At 38.8% G+C, this 16,240-nt stretch overlaps 1 protein-coding gene across 2 annotated transcripts in view; it reads left to right on the forward strand.

Moving 5' to 3' along the window:
• Positions 1-6,455: 6,455 nt before the first annotated feature.
• LOC124722953 (myotubularin-related protein 2) overlaps positions 6,456-16,240 on the forward strand; it is a 184,795-nt gene continuing 175,010 nt past the window's right edge. Inside the window, exons 1-3 of one of the 2 annotated variants that reach the window (XM_047248119.1) lie at positions 6,456-6,607; positions 8,951-9,166; positions 9,275-9,376. In XM_047248119.1, the coding sequence (XP_047104075.1) occupies positions 9,023-9,166; positions 9,275-9,376 (246 nt within the window). In that variant the 5' untranslated portion in view covers positions 6,456-6,607; positions 8,951-9,022. The remainder of the gene's footprint in view (positions 6,608-8,950; positions 9,167-9,274; positions 9,377-16,240) is intronic. The other variant, XM_047248120.1, reaches the window with a different exon arrangement.

The following is a 16,240-nucleotide window of genomic DNA, read 5'->3' on the forward strand; positions in this document are numbered from 1 at the left end:
GCGGCGGCGGCCGCATCGGTTTGAATGGCACGTTGACCCTGGACGAGCTGTCCAAGGGCATCCAATAACGCCTGCGTCTGCTGATTCTGCAAGCGATAAAATTCGGACAGTACATCTGGAGATTGTGGCGAAGCCATGACACAAATAAATTAGGGCAAAGTAAAACACAAGATCCTTTGTAGACTCGTCGCCATGTGATGTGTCGGCAGCTGGGCCAACACCTTGTATTTCGAGATGGCTGAAAATGCACGCTAGACTAACACAGACGGGCGTGAAGTACTGGAACAGGCTACGTAATTAATGCTATGAAGAAAAGTACGTAGCTCGATAATACTTATCTTTAATCAATCATTGTGGTACATCGCTCTTGACTATACACAGGAGACTTTAATTACAATCACTGTAAGGCTAAGGGCGCCTTGCTAGTTCGTAGCCATTAACTTAGCTGAAGGCTATTCTGTCTCTCGGCTAATGAGAGAGAAAGGCTTCGTACATCTAGTCGCTAGCTAGGTCGTCCGTACAACTGGGGCGAGTGCTTGTTCGTATCACGAGACCTGCCTTGTGGTGGCGCTAGGTCTGCGATCACACAGTGGCGACACGCGGGTCTGACATGTACTAAATGGACCGCGGCCGATTTAAACTACCACCTAGCAAGTGTGGTGTCTGGCGGTGACACCACAGTAAGTCACTAATGAATATCAAGAACAGTAAAGGACGTAAGACCGAACCCCGTGGGACCCCGTACTTCATAGGCCTCCTGTTTGGGGAATCAGCTGTTGTTTCAACATTACATGAACCACTTATTTCAACTTTCTGCATTCTTCCAGTTAAGTATGAATTAAAACATTTGTGCACTGCCCCACTCAAATCATAATGATTTAGCTTATCTAAAAGAATTCCATGATTTACACAATCAAAGGCCATCGAGAGATCACAAAAAATGCCAATGGGTGATGTCCGGTTATTCAGAGCATTTAATATTTGATCAGTGAAAGCGTATATAGCATTTTCTGTTGAAAAGCCTTTCTGAAAACCAAACTGACATTTTGTTAGTACTTTGTTTTTACAAATATGGGAGGCTACTCTTGAATATATTACTTTCTCAAAATTTTTTGATAGAGCTGTCAGAAGAGAGATTGGGCAGTAGTTGTTGACATCCGATGTATCCCTCTTTTTATGCAATGGTTTTACAATGGCATATTTCAGTCTATCGGGGAAAACACCCTGCTCCAAAGAGCTATTACATACGTGGCTGAGAATCCTACTTATCTGTGGTGAACAAGCTTTAAGTACCTTGCTGGAAATGCCATCAATTCCGTAAGAGCTTTTACTTTTCAATGAGTTTATTATTTTACTGATTTCAGAGGGAGAGGTTGGCGGAATTACAGTTGTTTCAAACTGCACAGGTATGGCCTCTTCTATTAGTAGCCTTGCCTCTTCTAGTGAAGATCTAGATCCTATTTTCTCCACAACATTTAAAAAATGATTATTGAAAATATTTTCAATTTCTGATTATTTGTTAGTACACTTGTCATTCAGTTTTATGGCACTAAAGTCTTCCTGTGCTCTTGGTTGCCCTGTTTCCCTTTCAATAATATTCCAAATTGCTTTAATTTTATTATCAGAGTTACTGATCTCAGACATGATACACATGCTTCTGGACTTTTTAATAACTTTTCTTAGTAATGCACAATAGTTTTTATAATATTGAACAATTTCAGGGTCAGTACTCCCTCGTGCTGTTAAATACAGTTCTCTTTTATGGTTGCAAGATATTCTTATTCCTTTAGTTAACCAAGGTTTTTTATATGTTTTCTTGGAATTATGTTTAACTATTTTCTTGGGAAAGCAATTTTCAAATACCCTTAAAAATGTATCATGAACTAAGTTATATTTCAAGTTTGCATCGGGTTCCTTATACACTTCATCCCAGTCTAGCTGCTGTAGGCTTTCCCTAAAGTTTGCAATATTTATATTGTTAATTGAACGCACTGCTTTGAAAGTCTGATTTGATATACTGCATGGAGCTATGTCATGTACTGTAACTAGCTGTGCACCATGATCTGAAAGACCATTCTCAACAGGATAAGCATTTATGTCCTTAATCTTATCTTCGTCTATAAAAAAGTTATCTATCAATGTACTGCTGTTCTTTGTTATCCGAGTAGGAAAATCAATGATGGAGCTCAAATTGAAAGAATTGAGTAATGCTACAAGGTCATTCTTCCTATTACACTCTTTCAGGGCATCAACATTGAAATCCCCACAAATGATAATTTGCTTCCCCCTGTCTGACAGATAGCACAACAAAGCATCCATGTTTTCTAGAAATAACAGGAAATTCCCTGAGGGGGACCTATACACTGTTACAATTATGGAAGTGCCATCATTTAGTTTAAGTTCAGTGGCACATGCTTCCATATGTTGCTGTACACAAAATTTTTTAGTTTCTAAATTTTTTGCATTTGGAAGCTTTTGACATATATGGCAACTCCTCCTCTCATCATATTATCTCTTCTTACATGTGCAGCTAATTTGTACCCATTGATGCTAACCTTTTGCATATCAGTGACAATGTGATGCTCAGACAGGCATAGTACATCTATTACATTCTCAGTTTCTGTATCTTCTAAACAAAGCAGAAGCTCATCAATTTTATTCTTCAATCCCCCAATATTTTGATGAAATATACTAACATTATTTTTAACTTTACTTTTGTGAGTAACTTGAACTTTTTTGACATCTTTAGTACTTGCCTGTTGATTTTCCCACTGGTCACTGATCTTACACTAAAAAATAGTTTCCACCATGAGATGTAGTTCCTCCCCCCTTTAAATTTCCTGCTATCAGCACAGCCAGTTTACCCTCCCCTTTCTTGTTGAGGTGTAGGCCATGTCTAGTATAGTCCCACCTACAGAGTGAATCAACAGGAACCACACCAATGTGTGACCCTGCACCAGATTCAAGTAGCCGTTCCAACTCCAAATTAACTCTCCTGACAGAAGAGCTCAAATGAGGTCGGTCGTGGCGCTCCAGAACTGACACAAACCCAACACTGGTATGACTCGATGTTGATGCAATCTTTGCCAGGTCACAGTCTATGCTGTACCCCGGATCTCTGTCAATTCTGTTGCCCGGCCTACTCACAATAACCACGATATCTTCCTTAGTAACTAAAAGACACTGCATGTTACACACTGATGATAGGATTCTAAGGGCATAAAATGCTGATGACATTCTGTTTGCAAGTACCTTTGCATGTTCACACCACTTCAACTGAGAATCAATATTCATTCTTAGAAATTTTGCATTTCTTACACAGTCTGTAGAGATGCCATCTACATTTAATTTAACTTGGTCATTTTTCCTCTTCAAATTGAAATTCATTGCATTAGTTTTGTTTATGTTCAATGTCACTTTATTGCTTATTCACCAGTCATAAACTTCCTTGAGAGCTTCATTTGCTTTCTTGGCAAGGAGTTCTCTTGTTTTCTCAGTGACTATAGTATTGCTGTCATCAGCAAAGAGAATTTTTTCACTGTTAATAACACTATTGACGCCCTTTCTCACCTTCCTGTTGGTCCTGAGTCTGAATTCGATGCTACTGCCACATCTTGTTGACAAATCGACGCACGGGACACTGAATTTTTACAGACTTTTTCATTGCATTATAGGAAAATTGCTCAGGCCACCAAAGCAGATCCTAATTTGAACTTTTTCTTTCACTACATCCTTACTGCTTCGCCTCATTCAGTGGAAAAGATTCAGAATACTTTTGTGCGACGATATTTTGCTCATCAATATAGCCTCTCTATCTAGCAAGGTGTGATTTTATTGCAAAATGACTGTGAACAATTGCGTGTGCTTATTCCTAAAGTGTCGCAAAAAGATATGTTGCAATGGTATACCAAGGACATAGGGGAATTGTACACACAAAACAGTTAGCTCTTCAGCACTGTACTTGGCTGAGCATGGATGCCCACATTGAAGGGATGATGTCACAGTGTTGCACTTGTGCTGAAAATCTATAGGCCCGCCGCTAACGTTTTCACCTTGGCCAAAGTCTCAATCGCCGTGACAACGAGCACATATTGACTATGCTGCTCCTTTTTGGAACAGTCGTTAGCTTATTGTTATGGACTCTTTCAGTAAATATCCGTTTCCAGTGCTCATGAACTCTGCAACATCGCATAGTACCATCCTGTCTTTGTCATCTATGTTTTGCTTGGAAGATTTCCCTGAAGTGTTGGTTACAGACAATGGACCACAGTTTACGGCTGAGGACTTCAAACAGATTTCTACAGCAAATGACATCACTCATCTTACCAGTGCTCCATTTCATCCTCAGTTGAATGGAGAAGCGTACATTCAAGTAACATATGAACAAAGTACATGCCTCCTACACACAGGAGCAAGCGCTGCTCCTCTACTGTTCGTCACCGATGGGGTTTCTACGTGGTCAGTACCACCACATGCTGCTCCAGTTGCTGCACCCACTGCAGTGCACAGCACCTCCCACACGCAGCAAGCTTCACTTTGCGCCTAATCATTCTGATCTTTTCAGAGTTTTTGTTCGCAACAGGTGCTGGGAGAGAAGAACGATTCTTCGAAATTTGGGTGCTTGCATGTATTTGATTAAAGGTCCTGCTGTTTTGCTGCGTCACCATCACAACCAGATTTGTGCTTGTCGATTGCGAGTTTCTTCCACAGATTTTCTGTCACCAGATTCACATTCTACAGGGATGTTACGGTCGACGTGGCCGACCGCGGGCGCCTCTTTTCACTGCCTACAGAACCGATGGAGCTGGATCCATTGTCTACACCTCCTTGGCAGCTCAACTTCCAAGCACTCGCCCAGCGCCCACCGTGGATCATCATCGCCTTTCTGTCTGTTCCTCATCGGACTGGCTCAGGAAAAGGGTGGGCGCCTTTTCGGGTATTTTCAGACCGACGTTGCCCTCGGAGAGCAGGACGGATGTCGAGACACCGCCGGCGACTCAGTGTTGGTCCCAGTTGCGGCTCACAGCTCCTCATCCCACCCAGCTTCCTGCCTCTCCCCCCGTTGTCGTAAGATGGCTCCCTACATGACAACAGTGTGGCATTTTGGGCTGAGGAACATGCAGTCCTAAGGCTTCGACAGCATACCAACCAGCGCAGCGCCATGAAATGGCGCCTAGAAGTTGCTGACCCTTGCGCCAATGGAAATATAGGCAGCGCCACACCTCCAGGAAGACAGAGTTCAGCATCCCATGACAAGGCTGAATTAACCACTCGCCCATCGCTGGTCGGCCCCATTTCGGTCACCGACTTCGAGAGCATCAGTACTGGATAAGAGGAAGAATATACTTAGCCCGTTCTGCGAATAGTAATGGTGTAAAAAGTAATTGCATGTAGAAGGGACAGGACGCATAGGAAGCCACTTCTCAGTGAGAAGTGGAGTTATGTTTCTTTGCTTTTCACAGATAAAGTATTCTGTTAATCTACAACTATTATGTACAGATCATTTTGGGTTCCTGCCACAGGCCATTGCAACTTCTCTCCTTCCTTGTTTGTGTCCATGTTGACTCCCACAGTAGCTGACACAGAAAACAAGATTAGAGGAATCGCATTGCAATGGCTTACAGAATGCCTTTACCGAAGACAGAGAATAATTTTCTCATTAAATGCAGCAATTTTTTCTCGAAAGTTGGAAAGCAGTAACACAAGATGTCCCTCAAGGCACTTGTCACAATTCAGTTCTCTTTCTGTTCTGCGATAATAATTTGCCCTTCTATGCCAGCTCTCCTTCAGTTCTGTTTTCAAGTGATATATTAGTTTTAATACAAAAGGGGATGCAAAAACTTGCTAGTGTATCATTCATACATGTAATAGTTTGGAAACATGGTTCCAGCAGGTTGATTCTGAACCTGCCAGAAATGCAACAGTCAAAAGTCATGAAATTAAAATAAGCTTTAAAAATAAGGACATAGAATTAGTGTATTCTGGCAAATTTTTGAGATTACAAGTAATAAGAATTTAAACTGCAATATGTATTTTGAGTACCCCTCAAATTAATTTTCTATTTTAATATATACTACAAATATCATCAAGACATACAGAGAATTGTATACCACAGTTTGCTGAATCGGTATTCACCTGTGAAAGCTCTACTAATTAATCACGTATACTGAAGGTCTAGAAAACCTTTACGACCGTATATGTGTCCGTTTCTATCATTTTAATTGGTGAGCTATTGGAAACTAACCATCTAGAATTGTGACAGCAGTGTGCGGAGAAGGTAGCTCATGCTACCACTGCAATTTGAATTGTACTGCAATATGAACCGTAATGCCGCTAACTGTGGCAACAATTTAGTTGTATATGGAAGCCCTGCATGCATTGCGAACATATCGATTGTATCAGGGTTTGTATCGATTACAGCCAGCTCTTGTGTATTATATCTGCGGTTTGTTGATTTACAAAACTATGTGTGGGATGTGATTGCAGTATGGAATACATGGTAGGAAAGGGTTAGGGGTGTGTATTTGTATGTTGGAAAATGTAGGACGTACGTAGACACAGTATGAAGAATGTTAACATTTCGGTGTCCGGTGTTGTGTAGTACGTGGTAAGCTACTTTTTAGATTATTGTATATCATGAATACGTTTTTCTTCTTGTACGTGCACCTTTTGTAGCTGTGTTTACAAATTTTTGCCGGAATACCACGCCTTTGTTTATTTTTATAGTTTCATTCAGTGGTTGTGATAGTTACTTCTGATGTGCTATGGTCATGTGGCTGTGTGCAACACAGTCGGAGTTAGCTCACCTGTCAAAAGAAGCTCATAACTTTTATGTCGTGTGATTTTGAAAACCTTTTTTCCCTAGTCTTACTTCTTAGTATTGACTTCCATACTAATTAAATATTACCCCGGTGTGCTTAAGATTTGCCCAGGAAATCACAGTTTATTGTTTCCCTCTTATTTTTCTTTGTGCAAAGTGTTACAACTACATCGATACTTGGAAACAGCTGTGAAGTGCGAGGCAGGTGTCCTTCCAGTTGTGCCACTTCTTATGGCTTTTCCTCCCGTTCTATTCGCGTATGAACCACGGAACAAAGTATTGTTTGAATACCTTTACACGCGCTGTCATTATCTAATCCCATCCTGGTCCACACTAGAACAGTACATAGAGGTTGCAGTATTTTCCTAAAATCTTCACTTTATGCTTGTTTTTGAACCTTTGCTAGGAGACTTTGGCAGAATAGTTTGCGTCAATCGTCAAACTGTTTGCTAGTTCTGGTTTTCAGCAACTCTTTGACGCTCTCTCAAGGATCAAACAAACCTGTGATTATTCATGGTGCATTTTTGTTAAAACTAAGCATAAGACTTATTTATGACTAGATGTGTGTATAATTGTATTTGTGTAGTACTAAATGTAATGTAAATGGTGCAAACACTGATAAGACTTGTGGTTCTTATTCGATAAAAAAATGAGAGTATAGGCTAGAATGTGGTAGTAGACCGCCACCCCCTGACTTCTAGGTTGTGGGGTAAAAGTTGCTAATAGGACCTCTCTTGCATTTTACGTAATTTATGTATGAAATAGCTATGCATCAATATACTCGGGAGACTTGTTCATTATTTAATACAGATTTTCAGAATTAATCATGTCATTGTAGCATTCAGCATTAACTTTGGCTAAATGAATTAAATATGGCATGAACATAAACATCACATTACACTACAGATCAATCTGTTACGACAATGTTTATTTGGTAGCCCCTATTCACATTCATTGGTACTGCCAACTTGTATCCAAATTATCAACTTCCGAGCTAATGTAGACGTTGGGCTACACTGGCCCTCAGTTCATCACCACACTCACACTCAATTTTGTTAGTAGATATCTCATGTTTGATGTTCGCATGGAAATGAGTGCTACTAAATATCTCTGGAAGAGTGTACTTGTGTTTAAAATGTTGTGCCACAGTCTGCATATGAGGGTGTCATGCATGTCAGATGGAAATGTCTAATAGTAGTCTTAGCAGGACATAAGTGTACCCAGTTCTATGAAACTGAATAAATAGTACCCGCATGATATATATATGTGGTTTGACACTCGAAGCACTTTATAAAACTTTGCTATTAATACTGGATTTCTTGTTTCAATTATGTGAAAATACTTTCAATAATTCAAGATCATCATGACTCAATATACACGCACAGACCTAGTATTTGAAGTGTAGATAACATAACTTGCATATAAACCACCACACTAGGAAAGCTCTATGCTATAAAATGGTACTCTTCCATTTCCACATTCTGTGAGTCTTCTAACTCAAGTCATCCACATGTTGCATATAATAATTGAGACTCCTAATACGTACTAAAAATTGTGGCAACTCGACTACAATTGAGTACTGATGAATTATTGATATCCATTTGTGATGTTTGCTTTTGATTTGGTTAGCAGTGCCAGATTTGGTGCACTGGGAACTAGTAAGATCGCAGCTTGGGTAGTTAGTGTTGAAAATTTGTTTGAGAAGCATTTGGTTGGATGTATAATGTAGCTGTAAACCAGAATTCTGTATTCAGTTTTCTTTATTAGCTTTTGTGTTTTTGTCCACATAACCTCACGCAATTCCCATTACGAGATGGCTGTGATGAACACACTGTGTTTCATAGTCTAATTGAGGTGAATGGAAGGAAACTTGCAACATGAAGCATTCTTCTCAGAAAATTTTCATACTTTCTGCAACATGAGTTTCTATTTGTTTATTTTGACTTAGGCTATTAAATTTAGCTAAGTTGTCGATACATTTACCATGTATGTTTAAGCAAGTAATGGTTCATATTTAAACTGTGCAAATTCTGCATGATTAATGTGCTGCTCACAGATATAATGAACATCTGTTGTGTATGAAAAATTGTTATGCACAATTATTACTATTTTTTAATATGGTTTTTGCAGGTGTTTGGTGCAGTCTGTGGTGAAGGCACTTGCAGTAAATAACCTTACATTGTGATCACATAAGCTTTAACTATGGATAAAAAGGATAGTTCAGAACTGTTATCTGTAATTAGTTCAAACTCTGATGAGGCTGTGAATTCGAAGAATGCTAGTTCTGATTCTTTGGGCTCAGATTCAAAGTCTAGTTCCTTGAATTCAAAATTGGGACAAGATTCGGTAAGTTTCACTTTAAATTTTTCAAAGCATGTTTATTAGGTAAGAGAATGACTGTAGCAGCAGCAATCCTTTTGCAAATATCTAGTAAAACCTGTCTGTTATCTGTAGGCAAGTTCAGACAAAGGCTCTCCTTCTAAGAGCTACTGCTCATCCAGTTCTACTTCAACTGAAAATGTAGTCTCAACCCTTGAAAGCAAATTTAAGACCAAAGTAAGTAGTCATGTTAGTAAAAAGTTTGAAAGGTTGGAATGATATTTGTGGCAGTGTTATTCAAATTAGTGTTTTGTGTATTTAATGGCATGCAGATGTAATGGGACTATGTCAGTGGTATTTCGTTATATAAGATTTTTAAAGCTTCACACAGAATTGTATCTAACCAGCATAGCTTCAACAGATTTCTATGAATGAATGTTTTCGTTTGCATGTTTTCCAATTCTTTCGTCTGCGGAAAATGTATTTTTGCTGTTGAGATTGTAGTAGACAAAACTTATGTACCACTAACCTTATGCAAATTTTAAACAGGGATTGCTTTGTAGCTACATAAATGATGATAGTCAAACAGAGAAAAGTACCTGTGAACACTAGCAACTTGGAGATTATAGCTGACAGCGATCATTGGGCTTATGGTAATAGCTTATCAGGGTATAGGCTACACCATTTAGCAGCCAGGCATTAGAACTGAGAATTCAATACTGCTGAATTAGAGAAAGCTAACAAAAATTTTATATTTCATGTAGTGTGGAGCTTTTGAATGGGTAGATGACTGTGGGAAAGTTAAAAGTATTATAGGTAGGTGTATGTTCCGTGGGTTCGCAGCTCGTGGTCTTGCGGTAGCATTCTCGCTTCCCGCACGCAGGGTCCCGGGTTCGTTTCCTGGCGGGGTCAGATTACTGGCCCTAGATTACTGGGTGTTGTTGTGTCGTCTTCATCATCATCATTCATCCTCTTTATGGTCGGAGGAAGGCAATGGCAAACCACCTCTGCTAGGACCTTACCTTGTAGGCAGTGTGGGTCACCTGCATCGTCCCCTATGCTCCTCGGAGTATGAGACATCATCATCATGTTCCTTGGAAGGAATAATTGAAGCTCATGATTTGGAGCATTGGCAAAAGATTAAAGGAAATACTAGAAAGATAAGACATACAGTTTTAACAAATAAATGAACACTGTAAGATTGGTGTTTAATAAGCCATCCATGACAAGGTCATTAAAGGTGGAGCACAAGATTAGGGTACGAAATTGGTTAATTTTCATAGTAACTCTCGTGGAATTTGCCGTAAGTGCTCAATGAAGAAGTTGTATCTGAGTTTTTGCCCAAGTGTTTGAAACATTGCCTTCCCAACTGGAAGTCAGGTGCCTCACAACTGCGCCACCTCACTCAGTACATATAGATCAAGAGGTGATGACAATTAACAAGGGTGTAAAACTCTCCATCCACATGCACACTTGAGAATGAAGAAGCTGTAGTGTGAAATCTTGAAAAGTAGAATGTTTCATCAAATTAACTGCAGATTCCGCAATTAAAAGTCTGACTGAGTGTACAAAATGCTGTCAGCAAATGCAGATGTTACCCTAAATAAGTTGATGTAAGGAGAAAAAGTAGTGCAGACAGATTTTTGGAAAGTACAATTCAATCACATGACAAGGTGATTTCTGGGTGTGGTCATTGTTGTTGTGATGTGCACCAAGTAATAAAATCAGTGTGGAAGTGATATTGATGTCATATTACTGTCACTTACCTTGAACTGCTAGATGATGTTGTAGATACAGAACAAACTTTAAATGTCACTACCACAAAGGTATCTGTAAATCGCAGACTACCTTGTCTCCCCAATCGGCATTGGCATACAGATTTAATTGGAATGTTTTATCTGTGAAATCGAAACTGAAGATAACTATTTGGTCTCTAATCACCTCATTGTCTATTACATTGGTTAAACTGTAACTTTACATCTTTCACCTGTATTTTAATTGTTGATAAGGCAAGTTGTGGAAGTGTTTTTAATAATTGGGGAAGAGGCAGGCTGACTCATGTGTTTATCAGTAGTAATCTCTTGCTGTTTCAGCATGCACATTGAAGACACTGATGTTTAGTTCCCAAAACCCTGTTAACATCACTACCAATACTATTAAATGAACATATAATTCCAGATATGGGGCACTCCTGATCTTGTCTTTTGTCATAAGACACATACTTCACATCTGCCAGGATTTGTCGCTGGTATGTAAAGACTTTTCATAGATTACATTCATATAGTGAATGTCTGCTGAGCACTGTTTGAAGCAAAGAGGTTGTTTTAGCTCCATTTGTCACAATTGTAGATTGAGATAGTAAGATTAGCAGTGGCATCTGACAAAGTCTAGTGCTTAGTATTTACAGTCAGTGATGTGTACTGAGGTGCATGAAGTAATAAAAGATAATGAGGATACTTCATGGATAAAATAAGAAAGTAAATGATGCTACTGGAAATAATTTGCCGACAGCAGCAAATAAATTCCATTCCCCCACCCCTCCTTTCTTTACAAAGTTGGAGTAGAAATTATTTAACTTAGCTGTGTATTGAATTGGGGGACACCTGCGTAAAGCATGGGGACTCAGACAGACCAAGAAATGGTCAGATTTCTTCAGTCATGTGTGAACATCACCCATGGAAAATTTTATTTAATTGTTACTTACCCTTCTTGCATCTCTGTACTGGATCTTACAGACAGAAATACATACCAGAATGAGAACTGAACTGTGCTGAATACATACATAGTGTCAGTCCGTATTTTGACTAGAAATTTGACGTCCTGTATATGTGTTGTGTTCAGAAAGTATAAGCAATTTTCATTTTTTGGAAGTAATTTTATTTATTCGTGTACGTTAATGTTTTAGCCTTCAAAATAGTCTCCGTTAGATATTATACACTTATGCCAGCACTTCTTACAATCCCCAAAACACTTCTATAACTCAGTTAACTTTTAATCTGTCATGCAGGGTAGCCATGCGGTCTGAAACGTCCTGAAACAGTTTGCGCAGCCCCCCCCCCCCCCCCTCCTCCAAGAGGTTCGAGGCCTCCCTCAGGTGTGTGTGTGTGTGTGTGTGTGTGTGTGTGTGTGTGTGTGTGTGTGTGTGTGTGTGAGAGAGAGAGAGAGACCACATATTTCCAAAATTAAATCTCATTTGTGCTTGGAAAACAATGGCTCTTTAAGGTTCTTGTTATTTTTGTAAACAGAAAAAAGTTACATGGGGCCATATCTGGTGAATATGCAGGCTTGGCCATCATTACACAGGGTGTATACGACCCGGGAGATCTGGGAAAAACCTGGGATATTTTTAGAATTCCGGGAATTTTTCGTTGTTTTACTTTTCAGTTAGATTTTTGTAATTTTGACAGGTAAGAACCGATACTCCAACAAAGGATATTACTGTATCCCGCTACTGCAGAATAATATTTCAACACACAGTGCTCATGCAAGCGTCTGCCAATTGAAAATGTGTCACAGGGTTTAGGAAGAGCAGTGCTTCATAACAACAAATTGCCTCCAATCTACAGGGAAAAGAGGATGCCAAATTAATATTCTTGATGAAAAAAACTTGTTTCAAGAAGCGCCTAGCATCCAGCGCACATTTGTCTATCGATTATTCGTATGATTTTGAAACGCTTCCCTGTTAGCTGTTGAGTATTTTTAAACACATTTTAAGTTGATTTCTGAATGAATCATAAGTTGACTTATGAATTCATGCATAGTGTATGTGATGTCTCTGTCAGGAGAATCCTCGTCGCATCTAGAAATCAACTTTCCGCAGGAAAAGGGGGACGGGGCTATAATGAGCTGAGGGAGTAAAGCCGAACAGATGAATGCCAATCACTGTCTGATTATGTGGTTGATTGGTTTTGCAAATGATCAGCATAATTACTAGAGAAATCCATAGATTCAGACTACCAGAATGGAAATAAACGACTGACAAGAATAAAAGGTGAGAAAGATTATGTACTATCTTCTCGGTGTATCCAAGAAAATGAAATTTTGACAGAAAATTTTTGGCCAGATCGCTACAGTAGTGAGGACTAGTAGTTCAGTCCCAAGCTAGCAGCTGCATAAGTTGTATACTGGAAGTAACGCGGAAAACGTGTTGTTCGAACACGTAATAACGCCCAACCGGAAAATAATTGCGGGATAACTAAACCTGTGATTCTGGCAGGGTTAGTGAAGTTAATCGGCGAACAAATTTTGACAGTGGAAGCAATAGCTACAGAATTGATGATAAGATTGTTTGTTAGAACGAGGAAGGAGAAGAAATGGGGACATCACACAAATTATGGAAGAATAAGACGATTCCAAATTTATATAAAAATTTTGTAATACTACTTTTTGATTTCATGCTTGAGAAGCTGGTGCGTATGAATGAAATGTGAAACTATTTCCTAACATAAAGCTTTTTGCTCGTAGTAGGCCTAATAAGCATTTGATATTGGTACTTCGTGGATTATATTCTGTCGTGTTATAAAAATGGCCATTTGTGCCAAAACAGTCTTGTTTATTTGGTGTGTTACAAAATTGCTCTGCTATATTAGAAAGGCCTATTTTGTTTTATCTGGCAGACAAAATAGACGTAATCAGATCGAGAAACCACACCAGTCTTGGGTATTATTTGTATTAACAGCTTTTTCAGTATTAGATAACGACATTTCGATTTTTCATGTAGCAAAACATTTGACGAACTTTGATGTGGTAATAGATCCTTTCACAGAAAGGAAAGCATGCCATGTAAAGCTGTAGCAGGATTAGAGAGGAAAAAAAAATGCCAGGAGCTAAGGTGTGAAGAAATGTGCAATTTATTGCTTAACTCTTGTCCGTATTGGTTTTATGTATCCTATATTTAATTTTATGTCACACAAAACAGCAAGTTATTAACTAATAGACAAGAAAGAGTTCAAATTTTCTGAAGAGTTCTTGTTCTCTCGATTACAAATAATCCCATCCGCTATTAATTGTGAGATTTTTTTTAAGAGGGGCAGGCTGTCAAACTAGCCTACTGGGAGAAGGAGAGCCACCACAGGACATATCAATTTCCACTCTCCTGAATATAGTTTGGACGTGCGGTGGAAAAATGCTTTATGAAAATTAAGTTGTTTTTGTCTGTTTGCTAAAGAAATTTGACTTTTGTTAACCTTTTTTGCAGAGGCAGTCAATGTATTTGAAATGAAATGTTTAATTCCACAGCACTGGCTAGATTAAATTGTTCACTGCATTTCAAGTGCACGTTTTCATTTTCTAGCATGTATGGCATTATGCCGTAATAAAGAACCAAACATGATATAATACAGTACTGGTGCTCCAAGAAAATTTACATCCCGAAAACCACACTGAAAAGCTCAATATCAGGTCGAGGTCTACTTCATTGGGAATCTGGACATATGATACTGCCTTTTAAATGTGCACATTTTAATATGGTTCACGAAATTCCGATGCTCTTGCAGTATCCTCTGATGTCTTGTTTCTTTTATGACATAATGTATGATCTTTCAATGTTTTACGCGTATGTACATATGGGCTTCCTCCGTCATGATAGCCACCCAAGCGCGGTGTTGCCTGTTATCTGCGCTCTCCAGCAACTGCTGAAACAAACCTATTTCTAATAGGTCGCGGGAAAATATTGCGAATGGTGGTTTGAAAAGTGTTACTTTCAAAATAAATATCCTTTTACGTGAGTTGAAGTATGTGCAACAATGTACCATGGGTTTATTAAATCACAGAGCATTTGACTCTCATTTAAAAATCAACTCTTTGATGACGAGCCATTTAGAAGAATTTCGACCCCTGAAGATCAGACATTTGTCATTATTAAAAATTTTACTGGCACATTTGTGTATATATCTTAAAGTGTAACATGCCCAAAAAAGATCAACAGTATATGTGAAAGCTTAGCTTCTCTTGCAGCTTGAGACCAATATTATATGTGAAAGCTTTGCTTTTCTTGTAGCAACACTATGTATATTAATTTAAAGTATTAACTTTCCCTGTTCATGTGTTCATGCTACTTAACAGTGATGTTGCTGTTGGCTGACTACATCGCGTGTCCTATGCTCTGAATATCTGCTGTCATTGGCTGGCGAGATCACATGACATGAGCTACGAACGGCTTACAAAAGCACATCGAAATTTTTATTTCAATGATTCGGGAAGTAACATGCGGTGTTTGGTGGAATTCCAATGTGTACTTTCGTAATACGAAAATACACAGCGTACATGTTGCTGCACATCAAAGATATTTCCAAAACATATCTTTTTCCCTGAGTTTCATTTTATGAAGTGCCGGGAAATTGCACACCTGTGTATAAAACTATAACCATTCAAAGGATTGATAAGGGAAAATATACTGTCACCTGGGAGAAAGTGTATTTCTAGCAGGGAAATCTGGGAAAAATATGGGAATTTTTTTTCCTTGTCCATGTATACACCCTGTTACAGTGTTCTTCAAAAATTTCATGAACAAGCAATGAAGTGTGAGCAGGTTCATTTGGCACAAATCTTGCTGTCACAAGTTTCATACCCAAAACATATGAAAAGATTTTGTGGCATGAGCCAATTGATGTGCCAACATCATCACCAAGTTTTCTGATTCTGCAATTGTTCAAAATCATTTCTTCTGCTTTTTTCATGTTTTCAACAGTTGTGCTGGAGTATCCAGAACACTCATCATCTTAGTCTTGAAGGCCACCTTGGAAACACTTATACCACTGGTAAACCCTTGTTTTGCACATAGCGGACTCGCCAAAAGCAACATTCAACATTTCCAAAACATTGTTAAATATCATACAGTTTTTATAGCAAAGTTCTGTTACCCATTTTTAAAATAAATAAATAATCACCACTAGTAAATGAACACCTGTTTTCTTGACAACTGACTACAGACTAAACATACAGTATGGTTACCAGTGTACAGATACGTTTCAGGCATGTTTATCAACACACAGAAAAATCGTGCAAGTTGGACTAATAATACATTTGTAGTTTCTAAATGCCCTACATTTTTGAACCTCACAGATGGAACATTAGAATAAAAGCAGTAGGAATGAACATGGG

The sequence above is a fragment of the Schistocerca piceifrons genome, chromosome X (genome assembly GCF_021461385.2).
Source record: "Schistocerca piceifrons isolate TAMUIC-IGC-003096 chromosome X, iqSchPice1.1, whole genome shotgun sequence".
Lineage (NCBI taxonomy): Eukaryota > Metazoa > Arthropoda > Insecta > Orthoptera > Acrididae > Schistocerca > Schistocerca piceifrons.